At 46.1% G+C, this 27872-nt stretch overlaps 5 protein-coding genes across 5 annotated transcripts; 2 read left to right on the forward strand and 3 right to left on the reverse strand.

Annotated features, from left to right (window-relative positions):
* Window positions 1-7315: 7315 nt before the first annotated feature.
* On the reverse strand, window positions 7316-8217 carry LOC116996039 (histone H1.03-like). The gene is made up of 2 exons (XM_033059209.1): window positions 7527-8217; window positions 7316-7375 (listed from the first exon to the last, which is right to left on the reverse strand). Exon 1 carries the CDS (start codon window positions 8211-8213, stop codon window positions 7530-7532), a length of 684 nt encoding a protein of 227 aa, XP_032915100.1. The 5' UTR covers window positions 8214-8217; the 3' UTR covers window positions 7316-7375; window positions 7527-7529.
* A 5634-nt stretch (window positions 8218-13851) lies between these two features.
* LOC116996103 (histone H4) lies at window positions 13852-14175 on the forward strand. The gene has a single exon (XM_033059274.1). The coding sequence runs from the start codon at window positions 13864-13866 to the stop codon at window positions 14173-14175; it is 312 nt and encodes a 103-aa protein (XP_032915165.1). The 5' UTR covers window positions 13852-13863.
* A 783-nt stretch (window positions 14176-14958) lies between these two features.
* LOC116996068 (histone H2A type 2-C) lies at window positions 14959-15348 on the reverse strand. Its single transcript, XM_033059240.1, has one exon. The coding sequence runs from the start codon at window positions 15346-15348 to the stop codon at window positions 14959-14961; it is 390 nt and encodes a 129-aa protein (XP_032915131.1).
* Window positions 15349-17805: 2457 nt separating this feature from the next.
* Window positions 17806-18195, forward strand: LOC116996067 (histone H2A type 2-C). The gene has a single exon (XM_033059239.1). The coding sequence runs from the start codon at window positions 17806-17808 to the stop codon at window positions 18193-18195; it is 390 nt and encodes a 129-aa protein (XP_032915130.1).
* Window positions 18196-18832: 637 nt separating this feature from the next.
* On the reverse strand, window positions 18833-19309 carry LOC116996105 (histone H4). The gene has a single exon (XM_033059276.1). The coding sequence runs from the start codon at window positions 19298-19300 to the stop codon at window positions 18989-18991; it is 312 nt and encodes a 103-aa protein (XP_032915167.1). The 5' UTR covers window positions 19301-19309; the 3' UTR covers window positions 18833-18988.
* Window positions 19310-27872: the final 8563 nt, after the last annotated feature.

The raw sequence follows: 27872 nt of genomic DNA on the forward strand, positions 1-27872 counted from the left end.
GAATTTAGAATTACAGGTATGCTAGCCGAGATTTTACGTGTTCCACTTTTGTGTTTTAAGGTAAAAATATTCTTTTGGACGAATACTTTTACAGCGTTTTCCAGTGCAGTGGTGGCATAGACAAGATCATGGCTAAAAATGCTCTAAAAATAAAGTGATTTAAAATAGGAGCGGTTTTGCATTTCTCGGGTATTTATTAATTCTGGGTTTGCTGTCTTCAGCGGAGGAAAATATTCTGAGATTTTGCTGTTGAAATCAAGCAGTTTTTAGCAAAAATTATTCGGTAAACCGTTTTCTACCTGAAAATTATCTGGAACGATAAAAGTTTCCTATATTGAGTGTTTGACGCCCTCTCATGGATGTTTTTTGATTGCTTCATAGTGGTTTTTTTTCTTACTGGTTGGACAGCTTCATGTAATGAAGGCTTTCATGAGGATACAACAAAAGATTGAACAATGATCAATTTATCTTCCCATATACTACAGATAAATATGTTGCACTTAGCAGAGAAATCAGTGTTCAACGGCCCGTCTCTCACTGATAAATGACAACAATGGGATCTGTCACATGTTCATACATGTTCTTTTCACATGGGCCCAAAGGAATCCCAAATAAGGCAAGACAAATACCAAAACCCTGAAAGACATCCTAACATTTCAAACATCTAACAAAGGCTCTGTTCCACAAGGAACTTGATCGAATTCTCATCTGGGCTATGGAGATACTCCGGGATGCAGGGGGGATGCCTCAGGTCATGGTGTTATCTTTCCTAAGGCCGTTTGCTCCTTTCAGGGAGGGAATTTCAGGGACCATGACTGGACTGCTGCAGGAGCCCAGGCTATCAGAAGAAACTGGGCACTCTGCAGTCAGTTTTTCTGTCACTTCCAGGAGATTATGGGACTAAGGTCAGTATGGCCTGCACTAGTATCCATACACTTGGTGCCATGCTTGCAGCTGTTTTTTCACTCTCTGACTACACAGACAAGTCTTCAGCGAATTTCCAACAGGGCAGTTTAGCACTACCTGCTGCAGAGCTCCCTAAACTCACTCTGCTATAAAAATCCAGATTTTCAGTCTAGTCAACCAGACCTCTGGGACTGACTTTATCACAGGTCTTCCCTGGGCAAATCACATACCTAAGCAACTTGTGATAATTGTCCAGTTCTGAAAAGCTCAGCTTTTCTTTCTTTCTGTCTTTTTTTTTTTCCTAATGGAATAAAATGAAGGTAAAGCCTCATAATATAAATCCTGCTGCATAATGAGCTGCTTCTGCCCAAGAATTTGTGACTACCTATAATTTCCTCTGTCTCTTGCTGTCTGTTTGCTTTGCAAAATAACGGAAACCATTTGGAAAATGATTATTAAAGAAATAATAAATACCTGCTTGTTCATAGCATTAGTTTCTTAACTCATGACAGACACTAATAAAGGGGAGCAAGCTGAGTTCCTGATCTTCTTCGCTCACAGCTGATTCTAAATCATAAATCAAATATTATCTTCTGTGAGGTCTGATAAAATTGAACAGTAACTTAAGATCCATTTAATAATTTCAGTTAGAAGAGACATTCAAAGAACATACAGACTAACCTCTGTGTTGCATTAAAAGTACAGTAATTTCACGAATACAAGCCGCACCAATTTGACTAAGATTTTGCTCCTAAACCGGAAATGTGGCTAATAATCAGGAGCGGCTAATACAACCTCAGAAGTGCCTGCCAGAGTGCTGAGCCGAGCAGCTGCAAAGTCGGCATTTTGCGATTGTTACAAATCGCTACTCTGTTGCACCGCGGGTGGAGCCTGGCTCCCTGCAGGCAGCACAGGGGGCGGGGAGAGAGGCGGGAGAGCTCTCTTTCCTCCTCTGCCACAGCCCAGGGGAGAGACGGGGGGGGCCCGGCGCTGCCATTGCTGCAGCTCGGGGAGGAGAGGGGGGGACCCGGGCCGCCCCTACCGCGGCCCGGGGAGGAGAGGGGGGACCCGGGCCGCCCCTACCGCGGCCCGGGGAGGGGGGGGGAAGCCCGCGCCGCCCCTACCGCGGCCCGGGGAGGGGGGGGGAAGCGCGCGCCGCCATTGCTGCGGCCCGGGGAGGGGGGGGGAAGCGCGCGCCGCCATTGCCGTGGCCCGGGGAGGGGGGGGGAAGCCGGCGCCGCCATTGCTGCGGCTCGGGGAGCCGACAGGAGCCCCGCGGAAGCCATTGCTGTGGCCGGGGGAGCCGACGGGAGCCCCGCGCAGCCATTGCCGTGGCCCGGGGAGGGGGGGGGAAGCACGCGCCGCCATTGTTGCGGCTCGGGGAGCCGACGGGAGCCCCGCGCAGCCATTGCCACGGCTCGGGGAGCCGACGGGGTGCTTTGTCCCTGCCCGCCGCCGCCGCGGCAGGAGCGGGGAAACTCCGTCCCTGCCCGCCGCCGGCGCCACGGGCGCGGGAAAGCTCCGTCCCCGCCCGCCGCCGCTGCCGTAGGAGCAGGGGAAGCTCCGTCCCTGCCTGCCACCGCAGGGCAGCGCCGACCCGGGGTGACCGAGCCCAGGGGCAGCGGCGGCCGGCCCCGAGCGGCAGCGCCGGGCTGGGCCATCTGGCCCTGTCAGCGGCCCCTAGCGGGCCGAGCCTGCACAGCCTTAGCTCAGCCAGTAAACCCCGCCCTCCCGCGGTTCTGTTAATAATTGCACGCAGGTCCTCGCTGCGAACGACAAAGCGGCTTATATTCAGGTGCGGCTTATCTATGGACAAAAACCGAAATGTTTGCCAACACCCAGAGATGCGGCTTATAGTCAGTGCGGCTTGTATTCGTGAATTTACTGTACATAAACTTGGCAGAAAATGAACACCCTTGCATTCCAGCTGGTCCTCAGAGATCAAAGGGGCTGGGCGCAGCTGCCTTAATTTCTGATTCCTGAAAATTCAGCACTGTAACCCTGGTAGTGTCAAATAAGAAGCATGAGCACAAATTCACAAATAGCACAGTTTAACAATTACAGCTCCATAGACCTAGCTGCATTCAATAGGAACTTCTGTAACAACAGACTGGAGAACAGTGAAGTTTATTGAAGCAACAGAACTACAAATTCAGAACTGCCAGTGCTAAATGCACTATGATAGAGCTCCAACAAAAACAATAATGTTGTGTTAATCCAGATATTATTATTGTTGTTGTTGTTGTTGTTATTATTATGTGAAGAAGCTTTCCAAGGAGGCCTGCCCAGCTGGGAGGAGGGAGAGTAACCTGTTGACTCTCCAAGGTGTTTTTGTCTTCCTACCAAACAGGCTAAATTTCTGCCCTCCTATATACAGCATAATCTTATCCTACTCTCCCTCTTACAGGTGGCATGATCTAGGTGGAGAATTGAGTAATATAGTCATACATGTGGTAGCACATAGTTTGTACAAGTTATTAGCACATTCAGTAGTGTGGAATTTAATATATAACTGACTTTATCAGGCCAAAGTTATTTTTTTGGCCATGTGTCTTTCAAAGTTCAGATCATGACCTTGTTCCATTTGTGCTGTTCTTCCAAGCCAAAGTGACCATCCTGTCTCCATAGGAGCTCCCCCTTCAACTCATTCTCTCTTGATATCAACAATGCATCTCTCTGTGTGCCCAGATAACATAGGAGGTACAGTGCAGGCCATAGACAGTGAGCTACAGACCTTGCCTCAGCCCTTGGTTGTTATCTCACATCTCTGTGCTGTAGGTAGGGACTTCTTTTACTAGAACAAGTTTCAATATTTGATATAAGCCATAATCCTTTTATTAATTTCTTACATTTCAATTTTTCCACAGCTGCTGGCAGCCCAATCCTGAAATCATTGAAAAAAGAATCCTGCAGTCACTGACGTTTCACTGATGTCTCAGCAGCTCATGCAGGACTGATGAACAAAACTCATATGGGAATGGAAATGCAAAGAGTTCAAAAAACACTATCAGCAAAATGAAACTGAAAATGCAACATCTCCAAATCTAGAAATAATTGTCCAAAAATGAATATGAAGAGTGAATAGGGATCCCAGGAGGAGTCACCCTATGCCTTCATTATGATTTCACAACATATTATGTAGAGGACAGATCTCAAATTCCCACAGAAAAAAGTATCTGGTAACCCTGTGTCCAGCAGTACACTGGATGCATTGTGATCTAGATATTTAAAAAAAAAAAAAAACAAAAAAACCAAAAAAACTTGAGTAAGAAAAATTCTTCTGTGGAATCTTACTACTTCAAAGGTTGAAAAGTGGTTCCTTACCCAAATTCAAGCTGGTTCAAATCTGTACTGACAGGCAAGCAGGAGAGAACAGGTCTGGTATTAATGCTATTTATGTTGCACTCTTCCAGACTCCACTCTGGCTGTCCTCAGCTTCGTGCCCATACATTTCAGGTGTTTCATCACTGAGCTCCTTCCTTTGAGAACGTGCATACTTAGTCTTGAAATGTACATAACTTACATTTTACAATTTATTTCTCCCAGGATAATAGGAAGGATTTTTTTTCCACTTTATTCAGCTGTGATGGTTTAACCCCAGCCAGCAACTAAGCACCATGCAGCTGCTCCCTCACTCATCCCAGAGATGGGGGAGAAAATCAGAGAAGAGAAAAACTTTGTGGCTTGAGATAAAGACAGTTTAACTGGTGAAGCAAAAGCCATGGAAACAGAAGAAAACCAGCAATTGATTCATCACTTCCCATGGGTGGGCAGGTGTTCAGTCACTTCCAGAAGAGCAGGGCCCTGTCGTGCACAGTGGTGACTTGGGAAGATAAAATCAATCACCAGAATAGTCCCATCCTTTTTTCTTCCCCCCAGCTTCATCTGCTGTTCATGAAACTGTATGATTTGGATTATCCTCCTTCAGTCAATTGGGCTCAGCTGTCCTTGCTGCATCCCCTCCCAGCTCCTTGTGCACACCTGGATCCTCATGGGTGAGGTGGTGTGAGAAGCAGAAAGGCCTTGGGTGGGTGTAAGAACTGCTCAACAATAACTAAAACTGTCTTATCAACACCTTTTCCAGCACAAATTTTAAACATCTTTGTGCCTGAACTAACATAGCTTCCTTTATATGAAAGTCTAGCTTCTAATTGTCTCTATCAAACATAAAAGATTTCTTAATAAATTAATATTTTTTAAGAATTGAATCCCTAACGGAGACTTTTAAAATTGTTTTTCAAAGACATGATAAAGCCATGCAGAATAAACTCTTCCACCTGACAATGACTGCCATAAAAGACATAGAGATACACAAGAAGTATGGGAATAATATAACCCACTAAGAAATAAGAAAGATAGGAAAAAATGTATGTTTGGAATTAACTTGCTTTTGTGGTAATTTGACAGGTAATTAGGCTTTGTAGAGACTAATGCTGATTAAAAATTTTGTAACCCCATCATAAAGTGTTCATCAGTAGAAGGTGATTTGTTATTCTGAGGGAAGTAACTGAAACAGAATTCTTGACATGTAGACCTTTAATTAACTCAGTGGTTCATTTGCCATTATTGGAACATCACAGACTTTTGATATTGACATTTACTAAGTAAGTACCTTCTGTGAAATAAACAGCTGACCTTATGGAAGAGAAAACAAATTAATGCAGGTCTTCCTTGTAATAAATTGTAATACTGAACTCTTGGGTGGTTGTTTTTGGTTTTGAATTTTTGTTTGTTTGGTTGTTGTTTTTGGGCTTTTTTGTTTGTTTTTGTTTTTCCCTTCCTTCTAATTTTGGAGTAGCTTAGCATTTAATCATAAAGTATGTATCCTTTTGGTTTTTGTAAATGTATAACCAGACACCAAGCACCAGCACACAGCACACCTTAGAAAATCTTGAGCACAGCTCATGTATTTTCTTTCTTTTGCATGTATCATGAGGCATCTTAACATGTTTGAGTAAAGAAATTAATCATCATTTGTCAAAACAATATGTCATAGAAGAGTGAGATGTGTTCCCTCTTCACTGCAATCATAAATCACAGAATTAAACCTCAGTCCAGTAGCTTAGCAAGAAATTTGAACCATGATAGCAAAATAGTATCCCGAGTTTTTCTCAGGATATTAACTTTTTTTGTCCGGAATAGGAACCTGCCTCTTAGCTAGGAGAAGCCTGTTGAAGGTGATGTGGTGTCCAGAGGGACACAGTGATCAGACACCACATCAGAGACTTGGTAATTCAACACAAGCCGTTTCTGAGGGAGAATTAGTCTGAAACTGTGCACAGCTCTCCCATAGCTGAGATGAGATGGACCTACACGGCAAGCTGAGGGGAAAGGTGGGTGAGAAGAGATGAATTAGGGTTACTGACTGTTAATGCCAGTGGTACAGTTGGCATAAAGATTCCCCCAGAATGAGTTTTCCCAGACCACCCTTTGCACTGCAGACTCTTTTTCCAATAGGTATCTATGCTATGCTACCAAACTCAGCTTTACAAGTTTAACAGGAATTTTTGGTTTGATGTGTTACTTGAATGAACAGTGTAACCACTGGAGCTTATATACACAGTGTATTCAGTGTTCGTGCACACATGCACGCTTTCCTATTGCGTGGAACAATTTCTTAAGATGTTTAAGTGATCTCTTACGTGAAAGATCACCTTTGCTGGAGCTTTGTGCTCATTAACGAACTGAATCCCTGCACATAGGCCATGATCGCCTCATACTCACAATAAGCCACTTCCAAGGGAAGTGTGCACTACATCCTTTAAACCGAGATGGGAGAATTGCCAGAGACCAGAGCTATAGGTTGATACGTGTGCAGAAAATACCAAGTTTTTACGGTTCGAAGTGTTCAAAAATGAACCCGCAAAGAACTGAGCGCGGCAGCTCCAATGATCGAGAGTCTGAGCACCGAAGCGGAGGAATGCGCAGCTAATTCAGCTGGGAACCTCTAACTTCTCAGACCCGCTGGCCCCACTTCCAAAGCGGGCACAAAACTGGGCTGAGAGTGAAAAAACCCGAGGCGGTACAAACGTACAAAGGATTTCGTATGCCTCTTCCGCCAAGCGAATGAAGGAAAAGGTGGAGCGCCTCTTTAACCCGAAAATTGCTGGGTAGGAGAAAAGCCCAAGAGCGGCAGCCAATGTGCGGAGCGCGGGCTTTTCGAACCCGCCGGGCTGTGGGGGCGGTGCGAGGCGCTCCCTGCGCAGCTCTGCCTCCGGCTGACGGCAGAGAAACCTCGGGCAGCCGCAGCATCCCCGCCCCTTTCCCCCCTCCCCAGGCCTGGCTGGCTCGAACCCCTCTACCCTGGGGGGGTCCCGGCTCGCACCGATTTCCTGCAGCGAACGGGAATGTATTTACACCCACGCATGGGGATATTTTTATTTTTAAATGAGATGTGGGGCGGTGAGCTCCGCTGCTGTGCTGCTTGCACCGGCGAAGAACAAGAGCGCAAAACTGTTACCGGGTCCACCTACAAGAAACAGCAACGGTAAAAAGAAAGTTAAATTGCACACGCCCTACACAGAGACTTAAGAGAATTCCAGCTCTTTTTGTGAAAACATGGGTGGCTCTTAAAAGAGCCGTTGGGTTTATCTGCAAGGCAGACAGGGTTTCTTCCGCACCACTTATTTTTTCTTGGGCGCTGCCTTCTTTGCCTTGGCTGCTTTCGGCTTGGCCGCCTTGGGCTTGGCTGCTTTGGGCTTCACAGCCTTGGGCTTAGCCGGACTCTTCGCTGCCGCCGCCGCTTTCTTGGGCTTGGCTGCCTTTGTGGCCTTCTTGGGGCTCTTCGCTGCTTTCTTGGCCGCTGCGGCCGCCGGCTTCTTCGCTTTCTTGGGGCTCTTTTTCGCTGTCACTGCCTTCTTGGGCTTCTTGGCGGCGCTGGCGGGCTTCTTGGCCGCCGGCTTCTTGGCTTTGGCTGCAGCAGTTTTCTTTTTGGGCGCTTTTTCCTTGACTTCTCCGGGTTTCTTGCTGAGGCGGAAAGAGCCGGAGGCGCCGGTGCCCTTGGTCTGCACCAAAACGCCTTTGCTGACAAGGCTTTTGATGCCAAGCTTGATGCGGTTATTACTTTTTTCCACATCGTAGCCGCCGGCGGCCAGCGCCTTCTTGAGCGCGGCGAGCGAGAGCCCCTTGCGCTCCTTGGAGGCGGACACGGCCTTGGTGATCAGCTCGGTGACGCTGGGCCCCGCGGGCTTGCGGGCTTTGGAGCCGCTCGCCGCCTTCTTCGGCTTCTTGGCGGCGGGAGATTTGGCCGGGGCCGGAGCGGCGGCGGCGGCGACATCGGGAGCGGCGACAGGAGCGGTCTCGGCCATGTCGATCTCGGCGCGATCCGGAGGAACAATGGGAGCGCGGCCGCCGCCGCCCCTTTTATAGCAGCGCCGCGCGCGCTGATTGGTGCGCGCCGCTCCGCTCGGCCGCCCGCCGCCGCGCCCGCTGTGTTTCTTCAAGGTTCAAAAAAGAGTTTTTCTTTAGGAAATTTGCGGCCCATGCACCCCGTTTCTTTCCGGGAGGGTAGGGGGGAGTCTGTCCTACAAGCTAATGGAGTTTCCCCTTAGAAAGAGCAAAAATGAGGGAGACACGAGCACTGAAACTCAGCGGTGGGCAGCCTCAGAGACCTCCGCAGAGAGAGATCTTCGGTTTATATTTAAAATTAAAATTTTACCGTGATCTGAATGGGTACAACTGGCATGAAATTTTGTTCTTTAGAAGGTTATCTACAGAGCAGGTAAAAAACAGAGGGGTTTGAACGGTTGGTCTCAGAGAAAATCGATATTAAATCCGAGGAAGTAACACAGTTTCGCCCCATGGTCCCAGACGCTGGTGCCGAGCTGACTCCCTGTGCTGAGCCGCTTCCCTCCGAAATCTCCCTGCTCTGTGTCCCTTCGGCAACCCCGCTCTCTCCGCTCCTGCCTTCTGGGGAGACGTTTGTGCTTTAGCAGAGTGAGTGAAAGTCGTTGTTACTTTCCTTACGCTTCAGTGTTTCAGTGGAACAAAGCTCCGGCGTGTCCCTCTGAAGACTGACACTCCTGTCTTTGCGTTTTCAATAGAACATCAAAGAAGTAGCTTTCGTTTATTAAATTTGGAAATCAGGATAACTGCAATTACAGTATATCTGCTTTTAGTGCTAATCTATTCGTCCTTGCCTCATAATTATTCGTCCTTGCCTCGTAATTATTTGAAATTGATTGGGAAGCAGAATCTGGAGTGTACTGAATTTACAAATGTACAGCGAGTTCGATCTGAAAATTTGCCTTTGAGGCTATGATGAGTACCCAGGTCACTGAACAAAAAACCGGTTTCTCGGTTTTAATGAATTCATGTTGATTGTGGATTTATTTTTGATAACACCATCTGGTGATTCAGCACTTCCCTACTTTCAGAAGAGCAGATCCTACTACACCTTATCAAGAGGATTCCTGCCCCGGCAAGTGGCAGCTCGATATTACAAACAATGGATAGGTTCTCTCCTTTTTTTTTTTCTTCGTTTTCAATGCAATGATGATTTCTTTCAAATACCAAGCAGTTAACACTGCCTGCAATAGTATTGTGTTCCGTACCCTCCGTATCCGGGCTATCATCAGCTCCTAAAACACCGCGAGCAGCTATTTTCAGAGCTAAAAGCAGGTGTGAAAGAGTGATTTGCCGGTAAAAACCGCAGGGTTCCTGCTGTTTGAGAGTGTAAAAATAAAGAAACACAATGACTTGAGTAATTTGAGAAATGTCTTTTTATTATTACCTGTGCTTAATTGAAAAATCTAAACTGCTAAAATCAGAGGAAATACTGACTTTATCCCTGTGGTTTGAAATACCTTTTTTCCCTCTACTTGAAGGTAAATGTTGAAAAAGTACAGCTTAGTGAGGTCTCCCTTAGTAAACCTATAAAACAAAAGATGAAGGCACGTTTTGGATGATCTGACTGCAATAGTGAGCATAACAAAACTTCAGTGTGACCCTGTAGAATATTGTATTATTTTTTGATTAAATACAGAAATAGGAAAATGCATTTAATGCCCATTTAACTGATACTTATTTCCTCTAGTGGAGGAGGATTAAGGCCTTCTGTGACACTACTGGGCACTATCAGAATGCTGAAAATTTGTTTTTTTTCTAAACTTGTGGTACTAACCCCATAGCCAGGAAGAGATCAAGACCTCCCAGGGCACCAGTGATAGAATTTGTAGCTCTCTTGTCCCTTGATGTTTATATGTAAGTGGTTGGTATGTATCACAATAGTCACATTGAGTGGCAGCTTTCTGTGAACATCCTGGGATGGTACAAGAAATGTTGTAATCTTTATCAATCCTTGAAAAAATTGGTAATTCTTTTATTTCTTCCTACTTCTTTACAGGAGAAAGGACTTCTGAGATTCCTGGAAATATAAATAGAACATTAATATTTTTATTTTATTTTCCCATTGTCATGATTGTATATTTATTTACTTAGAAATCCAAAAGTGTTTACAGATGTGATTCTACTCTCCCAAGCTCCTCTTTCTTTATGTAAATCAACACAGAGCCTTGGAGATAATCTCTCCCCACTCCGAGAGACCAAGGTTGGTGGGTAGTATCAGGCAGTGGATGCTCACAGGAAATGAACCATTCTGAACTCCTATTCAGTGGACACCAAAACAAAGGTGGGTATTAATCTGGAGACAGGAAGGGCAGACTTGAGTGTTGATGCAAGCCAGAGATAATTTGCCTGACTTTATTCTTCAGTTGTGTTTTGCTTTTGGATATTCAAGCATAACAGCCTAAAATCATCCAAGTATTTGTATTGTAATCCAGTAAGATCCTAAGATCTCTGTGTTGGCCACTATACAAAAAAACCCAAAAAACCAAAAAAGAGAACATGTGTTCAAGTCGATGCATTTGCATATGAAAAGCAGGGATGCTTCCCAAAGTTTTGATACTCCATCATTTCTTCATGTCTGGGTATCATCACTCCATTCATTTTCCCCGCATTTTAAAATCATCCGATGGCAATAGGAACACCTAAATACTTTAGTAAAATATTATTGCTTTCCTTCCAGGGAATAAACATGTTTACGGATTAGCACAGGCCTATACAGAGATTCTAACCAGAATTTTTTTAGAAGGTTATTAGAAGGGGGAAAAAATATGAACCATTGCCACGTGGGTTCATATTCTGCATCAAAATAATTGCTGCAAATTAATTGAACTTTATACAGATTGTTTACAGAAATTGGACATATACCCTTGTTCCTGTTGCAAAGAGGAATAGGTAGGTAGTAAAAATGATTTTTTTTCCTGTGTATTAATGTCAAATTTCAAAACTAATGCCTAGCACAGGTGTTCTAATGTAAAGTAATTAATGAATCCCTGCTCTTTCTGCTTAAAAGAGTGAAAGGTCACCATTATTTTCCTCGGTGCCTACTGGCATTTCTTTTCCTGAATGACTAATAAAGCCAAAATGTAATATTTTAAAAAATGATAATTTTTTTGTATTTTCATATAATCCATGGCTTGATGACCAGCACCCAAATTCTCCACCAAGTGTTGTAGCTTCCACAATGGTGAGGGTCTTGCCTTGGTTCTACAGCTATCTTATTTAACTTACCTGATACCTTCTGGGTATAGGCCAAGGCTCATACTGACATATGCACTTAAGAATGTTAAGAAGTCCGTATTCCATATTTGAAAGACACATACATTTTCTTTTTTCTCTCATACAATAGAACATGCCTCATTTTAAGGAGATGAAACTATATTTTATTCACAGAAATTCAAAATCACACCATTCAAATACACATAGAAACTATATCACTGTTTTTCAACGTTTTTCTATTAATACTCTTGAAAGGACAGAAATCCTCTTGCTCAACATGCAGAAGCACAAATGGTCTGTAAGTTTTTGTTTTCCTTTTGAGTGGAACACAAGGAGTTTCTGACACAGCATTAGACCTAAATCTGCTTCTGGAGCTGCAGATGCGAAAAAGACGTGAATTATGAGAAGGGACATTTTATGCATGGTCAACAGCACAGATCTGGAAATGAGCATGGGCTAGCAAGAGCCACTGCCTGCCTTTTTCGAAACACATTAAATCAATGTTGTAGTTTCAACAAAACGCATCTCACACTGTAACATTAAAATATACAGGGCTTTTTTCCCCCTTTCGATTTCTATTAAACTAACTTAAAATATCAGTTGTTTCTTCTGAAAATAAAAAACCTTACACACCATATCTCCTTTGTTTTTTGTGTTCCTCTTGTCTCAATACTGCTGCATTAAAATCTCTTTACTGAAAATTACCAAAGAGAAAGATTTCTTTTCAGCCTAATGATGTAAATTGCAGATGAATGAAGCAAAGCTTCCAAGAGAACTTTCATCAAGTCTTCAGCTCTTGGAATTTTAAGTAAACAACCCAAATTCAGGGAAAAGTGTGCCCCTGCTGCTTTGCAGCTTTGTGAAGATTTTAACCCTTGCACATCAAAAAAAGATTTTCAGATGGGTTCTTCAGCATGCTTTGAAGTAGATAAAAAGGGGGAAGATAATCGATTGCTCATAATTGAATGCAAATATAATTTCAAAAAATGCTAAATAAAAATACATTGAGGTTAAAACCTTGTTTACTAGAGCTCTACATATCTGTAAATATTTAGGGGTGTAAGAAGCCCAGAGCAGCCATTTCACTGTGATTTCTGCTGCTTCTTGTGCTGGGAGTCCTTTTGAGATTCTGTTTACAGCTGACATGCTCACATTTCACATATTCACGGCTGGTCTTCACTGGTGAAATATAAAGGAATCACCTTAGTGTTTGTAACATCCAAATCAAAATATTTTCTGCATAAAATAATATTTTTGTGCTAATTTTCTGAAATATAAAAAACAAACCAAGCAAAAAACCAAACCACCAAACCCCTCAAAAAGCAGAATACACTCAGACAAGGAGAACTTAAATGAGGGAAATAAATTTAAAAAAAACCAAAAACAACGTAGGAAATTATCTCTGAATTTTCATGATTAATTAGCTAAACAGATGCTATGGTTAGCCTGTGGCTTTAAAAATTATTAGGTTATTCATTATTTCCTAGGATATATACACACATATTTACATGAAATGATGCTTAAAAGGGTTGCAGAGCATATGTAGGACCAAAACCCATACCTAATGAAGGAGAAAGCCTAATAAAGTGGACGTTCAGTTCTATGGTAATTATTTTCACTGTAAACTGTATGTGGCTATGCTTCTTTATAAAGTACTGTGAAATAAGTTCACAGTATAGAGTAAACTGCACGGAGGGAAATAAATCAAAATCAATGCATAAGGTCTGTGCCAATGCTTGGAAAAAAAATAGTGTTCACAAGAGGTAGGTTATTTATACCTAAATTTCACATACGTGAAAAGTATGTATTGTGTGGTGTAGGTAAAAGCACACAATAACTTAGGAAACATTAGTTGTAAACTTAAAAGACCAACAACAATAGAAAAACAAATATAGGTTTCTAATTGTTATGTCATCAGGTAGATAAAGTGATGTGACAATATTAGAAGGAACTGACAAGATGTGCAGCACATGGACGGAGAGATAAAGGCAAAGTCCCAGAAAGCAGCTCCCAACGCGCTTTGGGAACTTGGCACCGGGAGAGCGCAGTGCCAACAAGCCAATGGTTCGGGAGGCGGCGAGGCCGGCCCAACGCCAGGGCGAGGGGGCAGCGCAGACAAGCAGACAGATGTGAGGTCACCGCCACGACAGCACGGCGAGAATTAGGGACAACGGCTCGGGGAAACCGAGGGGCTGGGGAACTGAGAGCGAGGCGGGGCCGAGAGCGCAGCCGAGGCTGCGGGGGGGGCCCGCGAGAGGCGAAAGGGGCGGAGGCGCAGGCCCGGCCCTGCCCAGCGTGCCCGCCCCTGTTCCCAACCAGGTCGGATTTCACCGTATAAAAACCACGGCACGGGCGGCACTGGCTTGCAGCAGCAGCAGCGCCAGCAGCAGCGCGATCATGTCTGGTCGGGGCAAGGGCGGCAAGGGGCTCGGCAAGGGCGGCGCCAAGCGCCACCGCAAGGTGCTGCGCGACAACATCCAGGGCATCACCAAGCCGGCCATCCGCCGCCTGGCTCGGCGCGGCGGCGTCAAGCGCATCTCGGGGCTTATCTACGAGGAGACGCGCGGTGTGCTCAAGGTGTTCCTGGAGAACGTGATCCGTGACGCTGTCACCTACACGGAGCATGCCAAGAGGAAGACGGTTACGGCCATGGACGTGGTCTACGCCCTCAAGCGCCAGGGTCGCACTCTCTACGGCTTCGGCGGCTAAAGCTTTGTGCTCCTACCGGACCATCGGACAAAAACCCAAAGGCTCTTCTAAGAGCCACCCACTTTTTCTTTTAAAAGAGCTGTGTTGCTACATTGTGTTTGCTGATAGTTACCATTGCATTTCTTTCCTTTGCCTTGCACTACCCGTATTCCTCTTCACCCCGCTTCTGGTAGGTCATGCTGTAGCTCCTTAGCTGCCGTCCCACTTCGCTTAGGTTAAGGGAAAATAAGTATAATCCATACGTAGCTTAAGTGAAAACGCGGTAGCCATACGGTTTCCACTATAGCACCGCAGCCTTCTTTCCCTTACTGCCGCCACTGTGTGAACCAGAAACTGGAGAACAAACTGCACGGGCTCAAGTGCCACTGTGGAGGAGGCTCTTGTCCCACGGCCGCATGACCAGGGAGGGTTGAGCGCCCGCGCGATTTCCAAAAGCCCGCGCACGGCACCGTTGGCTCCGCCAATCCCGCTCCGCGCTCCCCTCCTCCCACCCTCATCCCAGCCCAGCAGCTCCCGGCACCCGGGAGCAGAGGGCATCGACCGATCCCGGCTTGACAACGTAAACTCAGCCCGCCAGAAACGGCCACGGCTGCCCACAGCACAGACAAGCCCAGCAACACACGCACCAAAAACCCAACATCCTGCTATCCCCTCCCCACTCACCTCCCCCCCAGCACCACGCGCTCTGCAGCATCTCAAGCTCTTTTTCGAGACTGTGGGTGGCTCTGAAAAGAGCCTTTGGGTTTCACTTTTGGGCTCAGGATGATTTCCCCGACCGCTGCTTTATTTGCTCTTGGCTTTATGGCTCTCAGTCTTCTTGGGCAGCAGCACGGCCTGGATGTTGGGCAGCACGCCGCCCTGCGCGATCGTCACCTTGCCCAGCAGCTTGTTGAGCTCCTCGTCGTTGCGGATGGCGAGCTGCAGGTGGCGGGGGATGATGCGCGTCTTCTTGTTGTCGCGGGCCGCGTTGCCCGCCAGCTCCAGGATCTCGGCCGTCAGGTACTCCAGCACGGCCGCCAGGTACACCGGGGCGCCGGCGCCCACGCGCTCCGCGTAGTTGCCCTTGCGCAGCAGCCGGTGCACGCGGCCCACGGGGAACTGCAGCCCGGCCCGCGACGAGCGCGACTTGGCCTTGGCGCGCGCCTTCCCGCCCTGCTTTCCGCGTCCGGACATCTTCCCTCGCTCGCTCTACTAACAAACCGCCGCTCACAACGACAAACTAGACACGACTGATCGCCGCCCTGAGACCTCCGCCTTTATATCCCCTCCCTGCGCGCGGCCGCCGCCTCCTGATAGGCCGAGGCGCAGCGAATCTCACGCTGACCAATCGCGAGGGCCGCAGCGCCGAGAGGCTCCGACCGCGCGCGCCACGCAGCCAATCACGAGCCGGAGCGGGCGGGCCTCGGCTCGCGGCCCCGCCCACGAGGAGCGCTCGCTCCCGCCGCCGCCGCCCGGACCGCCGGGGCTGCGCTGCCCCGTCCCGCACCGTGTTTGCTCTGCCGTGCATTCATATTCTGTTAAAACTCGTCCTCCCGCTGCACTGTGCGGGTTGGGAGCGCTGAGTCGAAGGAATACAGAGGAAGCACTAGATAGGTGAGGCGGTGTATGGGAGCGGGAAAAGGGGGACTCGGAGAGACTCACGAGACAAAAAAAGTTTTCACGACGGGTATTTTTCCCTCCAAGTATTAACACCGCTTTGATCCTTTTTTCGAGCTCAGTAAATGCCATACATTTCAGCGCATCAGAAAAGCACGGCCCCCTCATAAGTAGCCCTTAAATTAAGAAACCATAGGAAAACACTGTTCACCTTACAACTGTACATTGTCAGCGCTTTCTTTCAGAGTATCCCCGGAACCCTATCGGAAACCTCAGTGTTACAGCTCTTTTGACTGTGTATGTAGTGGCTCTTAAAAGAGCCTTTGTGTTGATGTAAGTAATTTGAGACCCGAAGATAATCCGGCCAGATTTATGCGCGCTCCCCGCGGATGCGGCGGGCCAGCTGGATGTCCTTGGGCATGATGGTGACGCGCTTGGCGTGGATGGCGCACAGGTTGGTGTCCTCGAAGAGCCCCACCAGGTAGGCCTCGCTGGCCTCCTGCAGCGCCATGACGGCCGAGCTCTGGAAGCGCAGGTCGGTCTTGAAGTCCTGCGCGATCTCGCGCACCAGGCGCTGGAAGGGCAGCTTGCGGATCAGCAGCTCCGTGGACTTCTGGTAGCGCCGGATCTCGCGCAGCGCCACCGTGCCGGGCCGGTAGCGGTGCGGCTTCTTGACGCCGCCCGTGGCCGGCGCGCTCTTGCGGGCAGCCTTGGTGGCCAGCTGCTTACGGGGCGCCTTCCCGCCCGTGGATTTACGCGCTGTCTGCTTCGTACGCGCCATGGCTCCAACTGTGACTAGCTCGAGACCAGCAGCAACAATAAAACTGAGGCGTATGCGGGGGCTATTTATAGCCCTTCTGCCTTCTCTGATTGGCTGACGGTAGATGCTGTGTTTCATTGGTGGATTCAAATTTTAAAACTCCCGCCCTTGTCCGACCGCCTACTCTCTTCAGGTTTTGCTGTTACTGAATAGTTTGCGGTCTTGTAAAAAGCCGTAATGTATGCCATTACCAATTGCCAAATCTCTGAGACATAGTGTCGCTATGAACTGACTAAATTTAACTTGGCTGTTAAACGATACAAGACTTAAAACTAATTCCTTACTATGCAATCTTATGGTTACATCTTTCTTAAGTCACTTTGTCACCCTACAAGTATGAAATTGTGGCTTTTATTTCAGTGGATATATTTGTCAAGGGCTAACAACAACAAGAATTTCCTGGTAAGTATTTTTATATTTATTTAGATACCTGTAACTATTACGAAAATATGCAAAGTATAACGATGAAAAAATAGTACTTGAAAAATCACTAAATTAATGAGAAATTAAAAACGGATATTAAATGAACCAATCACACCCCAAGAATGAAAAATTTTAAAAGTTTTTAGTTATTATTGCAAATACATATGTCTGTAAACTATTTTAGCAGTTGTGAAAGAAGGTGAAATTCAGGTAATCAAAACTCCCAATCGAAGCTGTAGATGTATTTAGGGTATTAAGTGAAGAGCTCCTGTTTAAATAGGGTCCCGCCAAAAATACTAAGGGCTTTGCTGCCTTGTGAGTCTCTCCGCGTCCCATCCGTCCCCCTTTTCCCGCTCCCATACGCCGCCTCACTATCTAGTGCTTCCTCTGTATTCCCTCGACTCAGCGCTCCCAACCCGCACAGTGCAGCGGGAGGACGAGTTTTAACAGAATATGAATGCACGGCAGAGCAAACACGGTGCGGGACGGGGCAGCGCAGCCCCGGCGGTCCGGGCGGCGGCGGCGGGAGCGAGCGCTCCTCGTGGGCGGGGCCGCGAGCCGAGGCCCGCCCGCTCCGGCTCGTGATTGGCTGCGTGGCGCGCGCGGTCGGAGCCTCTCGGCGCTGCGGCCCTCGCGATTGGTCAGCGTGAGATTCGCTGCGCCTCGGCCTATCAGGAGGCGGCGGCCGCGCGCAGGGAGGGGATATAAAGGCGGAGGTCTCAGGGCGGCGATCAGTCGTGTCTGGTTTGTCGTTGTGAGCGGCGGTTTGTCAGTAGAGCGAGCGAGGGAAGATGTCCGGACGCGGAAAGCAGGGCGGGAAGGCGCGCGCCAAGGCCAAGTCGCGCTCGTCGCGGGCCGGGCTGCAGTTCCCCGTGGGCCGCGTGCACCGGCTGCTGCGCAAGGGCAACTACGCGGAGCGCGTGGGCGCCGGCGCCCCGGTGTACCTGGCGGCCGTGCTGGAGTACCTGACGGCCGAGATCCTGGAGCTGGCGGGCAACGCGGCCCGCGACAACAAGAAGACGCGCATCATCCCCCGCCACCTGCAGCTCGCCATCCGCAACGACGAGGAGCTCAACAAGCTGCTGGGCAAGGTGACGATCGCGCAGGGCGGCGTGCTGCCCAACATCCAGGCCGTGCTGCTGCCCAAGAAGACTGAGAGCCATAAAGCCAAGAGCAAATAAAGCAGCGGTCGGGGAAATCATCCTGAGCCCAAAAGTGAAACCCAAAGGCTCTTTTCAGAGCCACCCACAGTCTCGAAAAAGAGCTTGAGACGCTGCAGAGCGCGTGGTGCTGGGGGGGAAGTGAGTGGGGAGGGGATAGCAGGATGTTGGGTTTTTGGTGCGTGTGTTGCTGGGCTTGTCTGTGCTGTGGGCAGCCGTGGCCGTTTCTGGCGGGCTGAGTTTACGTTGTCAAGCCGGGATCGGTCGATGCCCTCTGCTCCCGGGTGCCGGGAGCTGCTGGGCTGGGATGAGGGTGGGAGGAGGGGAGCGCGGAGAGGGATTGGCGGAGCCAACGGTGCCGTGCGCGGGCTTTTGGAAATCGCGCGGGCGCTCAACCCTCCCTGGTCATGCGGCCGTGGGACAAGAGCCTCCTCCACAGCGGCACTTGAGCCCGTGCAGTTTGTTCTCCAGTTTCTGGTTCACACAGTGGCGGCAGTAAGGGAAAGAAGGCTGCGGTGCTATAGTGGAAACCGTACGGCTACCGCGTTTTCACTTAAGCTACGTATGGATTATACTTATTTTCCCTTAACCTAAGTGGATTGTTATTTTTTTCGAAGACAGCTAAGGAACTACAGCACGACCTACCAGAAGCGGGGTGAAGAGGAACACGGGTAGTGCAAGGCAAAGGAAAGAAATGCAATGGTAACTATCAGCAAACGCAATATAGCAACACAGCTCTTTTAAAAGAAAAAGTGGGTGGCTCTTAGAAGAGCCTTTGGGTTTTTGTCCGATGGTCTGGTAGGAGCACAAAGCTTTAGCCGCCGAAGCCGTAGAGAGTGCGACCCTGGCGCTTGAGGGCGTAGACCACGTCCATGGCCGTGACCGTCTTCCTCTTGGCGTGCTCCGTGTAGGTAACGGCGTCGCGGATCACGTTCTCCAGAAACACCTTGAGCACGCCGCGCGTCTCTTCGTAGATGAGCCCCGAGATGCGCTTGACGCCCCCACGCCGAGCCAGGCGGCGGATGGCGGGCTTGGTGATGCCCTGGATATTGTCGCGCAACACCTTGCGGTGGCGCTTGGCGCCGCCCTTACCGAGCCCCTTGCCGCCCTTGCCCCGACCAGACATGACCGCGCTGCTGTTGTTGCCGCTGCTGCTGCTGCGAGCCAGCGCCGCCCGTGCCGTGGTTTTTATACGGTGAAGTCCGACCTGGTTGGGAACAGGGGCGGGCACGCCGGGCAGGGCCGGGCCTGCGCCTCCGCCCCTTTCGCCTCTCGCGGGCGCCCCCCCGCAGCCCCGGCTGCGCTCTCGGCCCCGCCTCGCTCTCTGTTCACCAGCCCCTCGATTTTCCCGAAACGCTTTTCTCCAATTCTTCTTCCCCTGCATTATTCCTGGCAAGATTGCAGAAACCTCGTCCCCCACCTTTTTTTTTTTGTTTTGTTTTTTGGTTTTTTTTTGTTTCTTTTGCTGTGGCAAGTGCCGCTGTGCCGGGACTTTGGCGATCTTTCACCCACCGTGCACGGTTGTTAGGGCCTTGCTGACCACCTAGTTCCACTTCTGAAGATGCATTCAGGTATTCGATATACTGAGAACCATTTAATAAACCTAAGATCTCTTCGGTCAGTTTCACGACCTTACTGTAGTACACGTCCTCTATACCACGAGGAAAATCATACCTAAGTGTTCACTTGAGACAAGAAGGAAATGTTTGTTTTTTCCAAAGCTGGCTACGTCTGACTCTCAGAGTATTGTATCAGTGACGAATCTGCACTGGACTTTTTCAGTAATTAACTGAAGACCCTTTATTTTATATCCTAATGTTTCCAGTATTTACTTCACATTCACGCTTTATTTTCTGTTTCTAGTGTTTGCTTCACATTAAATTCCTGACATCCTGGTGATACAAAAAAAAGCATTACATTTCCATTAGGTAATTACTTCTAACTAGATTAAAATTATTAACATATGTCAAATGCACAATAATAATGGCTGTGTCAGCCGTTTTCATGTGTACCACAACGTTTTCAAAGGCTTGACAGAACTGTGTGGATATTTCCTTTCATGTAATATGTTTTCCTTTCACAAGGGTATGTTGAAAGTGATGATATTTGTCTTTGTAATTTTTGTATATCTTCATGACTGAAAATCACTTGTTATGCCTTCAATCCATGCCTCATTTCTGTTGGCTATGCCTGCAGTCCTCAATTTGTAGTTCAGGACCCATTGGGTCTATGAAATTAACATCATTCTAATATGGAGAATTTCCCTGTGTTCATGGCCAAATACACACATCATTACTCATACAGAGCCAGAAGAAAGTCCTTGAAGGTGAAGAGCCTGGAAAGATCTCTGTGAAGTCTGGCAAGCCTTTTTCTCATTGACTCTGGCTTTTTTTTTTTCCTTTAGTCACAGTGACTCCAGCAGGGTACATCTGAAAAAGTGATGGGACTAAAAATATAATGGTGAAGTAATTGTTTCACAGCACGTTTCAGGTCATATATGTTATATAAGAATGTCTCAGTCTGCCCCTGAAGACCTATGATTCTTTTTTATCTCCTTTCATATGACTTGCCATTCCTTCTGTTTCATATGTATTATCTTCATCTCTGCAGCTACAGAAAAGGGTATTCAGTTCACTCTCTTTGCTGGTGGGCATTTTGCTCCATTTCATGCATGTTTTCCAGGTGTACACTGAGGACAGCTAACCACATATTAATTGATATCTCTGCTATTACAGTCCATGTAGCACACATGTCCATCACTCATTTGTCCACATCTCCCACTCACCTATTCCTCAACCTTTTGTTTTGTAATGCTAAAGCAAATCTAAAAACATGGAAAATGTTTTGTCTAGAGAAAGCAACTGCTACATACAAAGAAGAAAAATCCATTTGCAGCTCCCTAATTCATCTCTGCCCTAAGACATCCCCCCGACTCAATGAGTCTGTAGTCTACAAAGCACTAAAATCTAAAACACTACTTTGATGAGATTATCAGGTCTTGCTCTTACCCTCTTTATTTACTAGCCTCTGTCACAGTTGGGATATTGGTCCAGAAAAAAGCTTCCAGTTAATTACTTATTTCTTCAAGTGTTATGTCTCCAGCATGCAACTCAAAGAGAGCAGAATCTCAAGGCTGTCCTGTCCTTAATGCCCATTTGTTTCACCCCACTCTGGACCTGTGCTGATGTCACTAACTGAAGGAACAAGTTCTACTACTACACTGTGTACTCCTCTGACCTGTCCCAGACTTAGTTTTTGTGTTCCCAATACTGGCCTAATAGAGCCTGCATGTCCCTCACATTTGAAAGCACCATAACTAGATGAACCTGCTACCCAAGGGGAAGGTTAAAAAAACAAACAAAAACCAAAACCAAAGACCCAAACAAAACCGTAAACTAAAACTAAGACCATTCACTCTGTAGGGACAATAAGCACATGTGGTAAGATGAAAATAATAAAAATCTAAGCCCAAACAGACTTGAATATTAAGAAATGGGTTTTTTCATTAGTGTTAAATCAAGAAAAAATCAGCCCTGTCTTCATCCACTGATGTGGCTGACAGTGACAACCCTTGGAAGGCCTTCTATGTACTCAAGCATCCCAAGGCCTGTTTTCTTCTAAAGAATTTTTAAAACAAGAACAGACTGCAATTCTTCCTCCACTTAGGCTTCCTTCCTTCCTTCCTTCCGTTTTTTTTTTTTTTATTATCCTAGTGATTTTTTTAAATTAAAAAGACCATGATTTGGACAATTAACATTAGAATTGCTCAAATGTTCCCCTTACTGATCACCGGGCCCCTTTTACAACAGCTTTGAGTAATTTCAGCCACCTGGTTTCCCTGGCCATGTCTCTTTGCAGTTTGAGCAAACCCAAACCCCAGCAGGTTTTACTTTACTTACCACCTCTCTGCAGCTGAAGTCTGCTACCCCTGCTCCTAGCTGCTCAGTGCTGGCCTTCTGTGCTAGTCCAGTTAACTACACAATTAAATATCAGACTTACAAACTACGAATCTCAAAAAGCATACGAAAGTTAAAGTTGTTCCTTTATTCCCTATTTCAAAACCAAATCAACAAAATCTTGATGGATTTGAAGTTCCAAAGCAGAAAAAAACCTGTGCCAAAAAGAATATGATTTAGTTCTCATACACACAATATGGAAGTTAATATTTTCTGGGATCAAGGCAATTTGCAGGCAAAATAGATGAAATATTTTCTTCCTGAATGTGTCCAAACCATACATACGAAGTCTCACGAGCCTCTGAACTCAGATTCCTGACTTCCTAACTGTATGACAGCAGAAGTGACAAGTTGCTGACCTCATTAATATATCAGGGGGAAATTCAGCCATCAGTCGGCCCTTTCAGTGCCCCTGGCAGTCTGGACAACATACTGACCTGAGATGGTGCTACTGTGACACCAGACCATGGACTGCACAGATGCAAAGCACGTACTGCAACAACATCAACTCCAGCACAACACTTCCACAGTGAACAACTCTTCAAAACCTTTCTGTTCCCTTCTATGTGAAAACAGCCACACAGCGAGCTCCCAAATGCTAATTTGCAATACTCCTGCTCTAGAAAGATGGCACAAACAGACTTGTCTAGAACCAGCACTTCTTCACCTTTACACCTGTGATGAACAGCAGGAAGGCAGCACCACGGGAGGAGAGCATCTTTGCAAGGTGTGTTACAGTGCTCTGGCTCTTAGCCTACGTCATGCCTGGGTGAGGCAAAAAAATGAGTTGCTTGCCAACACAAATTTACCTGGAAGTGGGTCACATCAGTGTCTGGGGTGTCAACAGCCAGGAAGATGGCAGAGTGCAGACCAGCTGTGCATGGACAATTCGGCCAGGACACTTTGTCATTCCATAGGTTCCAAACACGTTTCTGGCTGAAGTGCGAAGTGACATTTCGATTCATCACATTGTTCCCTACCAGAAGTCACAGACAGCACTGTCACAAAAGCAGGAAAGTGTGGAGGGCAGGAAATACACAGAAGTGCAGCAGTGTTGTGGGAAGGAAGAGTGAGCTGCTCAGCATCATTCCATGCGAGCTGCTCACTAGTCTGAGCAGCCAGGATTCTGTGCTGATGGAGAGGCTGCTATGAAAAGACAGTGTGGTGTCACCCAAAGGTGGACTTCACTGCAAAATGCAGGTCAAAGTGAGGCACTCTTGGTTCAGGAAGAGGCAATTTCTTTGGGGAGGCATAGAAGATGCAGTTTCTGTTAATGTTGTTCACATTTCAGGGACAATTTGTCTAAGGGCCTAAAGTGCCCCCAATCTCCCATTGATGACAACATTCAAACCATGCCAGGGTGGTTCAGAACACAATTTTTCAAGTGGCTTGGATTAGTTTTAGAAGACCAAATTACTCTGAAATATAAATAGTTCTATTTGTTGATATCTAGCTGAGGAGCTTTTCACTGTATGTGAAAAAAAGTAAAATGCATTAAGCTAATAAATACACACACAGTAAAGAACAAAGTCCATATTTTATCCTCATTAGCTTTTCTCAGAAAAGTATTGCCCCCCTGTATTTTTGCTGACTCTTTTGTTTAGCTTTCCCAGGAAGGATTTCCTTCCCAGGGCCTCCTAACTATGGACATATCCAGGTTTCAGACTATAGATTTTCAATTTCCAAATTACATGCCATGGCAGTGAAGAAGGGAGGACACAACAGGCGCCCTAACCCTTAACCAAGGGTACAGGGAGGAGTGCACAACATTCCAGGAAGCTGAGTCTGTGGGGACAGTCATCAGTTGCCCTACCCTATTTGTTTGCTCTGATGCCTGTAGATGCTCACTCTTACCCTGAATTTAAAAGGCCTTGTGTGACCTCAGTATACTTAGGAGCCTTACCAGCAGCAGTAGCAGACACATTAGCATTATGTAAGCAGAGCCTTGTTCTGCTGAGCTGCAACAAGTTTGTAGTTTGGTAGGCCTCACTTTAAAATTCCTTAGCTAAGTGTTAAAAGTTGCTAAACTGTGCTGGCTGGTTGGATCACACAAGTGTTATTACATTTGAAACTCAGATGAAAGATGATGTCACTGAGGGCAAGTAAGGCATGGGTGTAACACTGTAATGGCAGTGTAATCACGGCTGCGGGGAGCACTTACATGTCTTTCCTGTGGAACATGTATGTGGGAGTGCAGCACAATGTAAAAGCCCTCACCTAAATCTCTCTGGAAATTGCCATCTGAAGCAAGGAGAGGGGCTCTGGTGGCCGAGTGCAAGTGCTGTGCTTCCTGCAGTGTGTGAGGATGAGTGACCACAGCCCTCAGCCAGAGCAGCCCACGGCCACACTGGTGTGGCTGGCTCCCATGCTAATGCCTCCCAACAAAACTGCTTGAGAACAACTACTGTGCTACCTCTCCTTAATGCAGACAAACCTAAATATAACCCACAGCTTATTTTCGTAGGAACAAGTATTAGCAGGTCCTAAACTGCAGATGGGAACGCTTGATAGCTCTCAGGTGTAGCGCCAGCCCTTGGCTGTGGTTCCGGTCTCCTTGCTTGTGCCAAGAGATCTTAATAAGGTCTTAACTGCAAAAGTTGGACAGATTTGGGAATCTGAAGGAAACCAACTTGCAGAGAGGGCTCAGATTGCAGGTTGTGATGTAGTGTGGCCTGCTGGGGTGCCCACAAGGTGGGAAGGACAGAAGTCATTCATATGAAGTAGACCTTACAGCGGTGCCTTCTCCAGAAGTATCTCTGGAGATCCTGATATTACTTCTCTCATTGAATAATGAATTCTACCTTACCCTAGTCTCAGTGAGAAAAGCAAACTGCATGTAACAGTCCATGTAGTGTCTTGTCAATGATATTTTTCACGATATCCTATATCTAAAACAGGATAATTCCCCTTCTTCATTTGCTCAGCTAGAGGTAAAACTTCCACTTCTGCCTTTAAGGTACTCTTTCACCACTTTTTTTTCTCTACCTGAGGACACCTCTTCATTCTAAAATTGCCAAATACACCTTCACTTCCCAAAATATTGTTCCTGCATGTATTTCTTTCACATAAAGAAGAACATGTGTTCCAAGCAGTACTTCTACATCGGTAACGTTGGTTTATCTCTGCTCCAAAACCATTTTAAAAAACCCAAACAAACAAACAAAAAAAACCCCAAAAAACCAAAACAAAACCAAAAAAACCCAAAAAACCCAACCAAACAAACAAGCAAAAACGGAAAGAAAAAAAAAGGAAAAACAAAACCAAAAACAAAAAAAAAAAAAAACCCACAAAGAAACAAATTTTTTAAAAAGGATCACAGCTTCTCTTGCATTAAATTTCTCAAATCACCTCGGTTTAAGTTACTAGATTCTAACTAGAGACCTGATGCTAACACCTACATACTTAGTAGACTTTTTTGGAAATGGGGAAAGAGTAGCAACTGCTGAGAGAAAAGCCAGGCAGAAAACTGGGATAGTGACCATTTATTTTAGCCACCTCAATTTCGCCACCAACAAATGTGAATGCAGACTCTGTGAAGCCACAAATGAGAGCTGGAATATTTACATTTCCTTCACTGAAGACTACTGAAGTAAATATGTTCAAAATAACAAGAATAAGCAGAAAGCAATTTTTCATTCTGCTGACATGTCACTCAGAGTCTATGCTTTTTCTCTGTCTATATGCAATGAAGTCTCTAGGCAACTGCTAGATTTCATATCTCCCCAGCAATTCCTACCTTATTACACTCTGCAGTCAAATCAGAGGAAAGGTTAATTCATTGGTGTACATATACAGGGTAAAGGCTTCAGAACATTTTACTTTCATTTGGCAGTTTCTGAAGGTACATCTGAAATACCCACATCCACTCCATTTATGCCCTGTATCCTTGTGTTACATAGTATTGCCAAACAAGATCTTTAAAGTCACATTTTGATCAGCTCTTCTCTCAATTAATTTCCTCTTAAAGCATTACAGAGCTCAGGTACAGATTTACTGCAACTTTTTTTATGGTATTTTATCATTATGGGGTGGAGGTCACAATTTTTTCCCTTCATTGCATTTATTCATAATTTCACATTCCCTGAAACACAATTTTACAGCAAGCTAAATCTCTCATCTTATATACATTTGAATTATTAAAAAATACCCATTGTAAATGAAACCATGGCATAGAAATAGAATTGCATTTCCCTAAAACTATCTGCTCACACACTCTGAATTTCTGGTTCCTACTATGTACTCAAAGACTGTATTCACATTATCTGTTATATCAGGTAACACAAAAAGGGCTGACTGTACCGTAGTCACTGTGATTTTGAAACAACTAGAAAAGGCAATGAATAATACACTTTTTTTTTCATAATCAGTTAGAGATTAATGAAATATTAATCCAGGGCTCTGTTCTGTTCAGCATATTACACCATCTTCCACCAGATACCAGTATTGATTGAGTCCTTCCTGGTTCTTTAGGAATGACCTATGGCCTACCTCTCCCCTTGTTAAAACTCAGGTTATCAAAAACTGCTCTAGTTCCTGCCATAAAATGATTTCCTTATTTCAGTGATTCCTGTAAAATGCACAAATAAATAACTAGGTGGGTTTTATTTAGAGTGAGAAGAGGATTCAGAATTCGGAGGCTTCAGCTAAACCTTTGTGTAGCCATATTCTGTGAGACACATAAAGAGATCCAAACAGCAACATGGTTTAAAATTCTATTGCTTTTAGAGAACATATTTTAAAAGATAATATTCTTTGGGAATAAAGAGCATGATTACTAAACTGTGATGCTAGTCCTTGAAAATCTTAAATTACTACAGACAAAGATAATTTCCATAAACAACCGAAGTTTAGGAGATTGCTTTCTTTTACAAAGCTGCAGTTTTGTAACACAAGGTTTAAAATTACTATATACTTCAAAATAAAATGGCACATGATAAGCAAAAAGCTTGATTTACTTAATTATTGGTAGAAAAATTCGTATGGAAAACAAACAAAAAGAAAACACCCCACATAGAAAAGCAGAGCAACTTTCCCTCCCTTGTACTGAAATTCCAGGAAGACAAAATAAACCAACTGTAGGTTCATAAGTCTCCAGATAATAACAAATTGCTTATGTTTCTATAAAAAGTGGAATAGGAGGTTGTACGAGACACTATTTCACTCGACTTTAGCGTTTTAGTAGGTAAAACACATGGTCAAAGGAACCGGTTCTTAATCCATATTCAGAGCTGAAAAAGGAGTTTGTGTTACTTCCTCCTCTTCAAAATCAATTTAAACTGTCAAAATAGCTTCAAATCGTCAGATTTCAACTTTGTCCCCAAGAAAACCCTCTAAAGAATAAGACTGAGCTGTTGTCGTAACATTTATGTCAAAAGGAAATTTTTAATTTGCAAGGAAAAACAAAAGTTTCTCCCTTCAGAGGTCTCTCCAGCAGCAGCACACGGGATTTATCGCCTCTCCTTTAACTCAAATCGCGTGTTTGCCGCAGGAAACTCTCCCGAACGCAAGTACCTGCTCTTCTCCCCCCTCACCGGGGAAACCGGGCGATTTGGTGGCAGAAATTCCGAGGAAAACACACTTTTGTTAGTCCAAAGAAACACAAATCGAGCACACCGAAGGGCTCCCCGGCCGTGCAGCGGGGCGGGCTCTGCAGCGCACCAATCACCGCGCGGCTCCGCTCTAAAAATACGAGCATCTGACCCGGGCCAGCCCAATTGTGTTCGCCCGCTCCGCCGAGGAAGT

The sequence above is a fragment of the Catharus ustulatus genome, chromosome 4 (assembly GCF_009819885.2).
Source record: "Catharus ustulatus isolate bCatUst1 chromosome 4, bCatUst1.pri.v2, whole genome shotgun sequence".
In the NCBI taxonomy this organism is placed as follows: domain Eukaryota; kingdom Metazoa; phylum Chordata; class Aves; order Passeriformes; family Turdidae; genus Catharus; species Catharus ustulatus.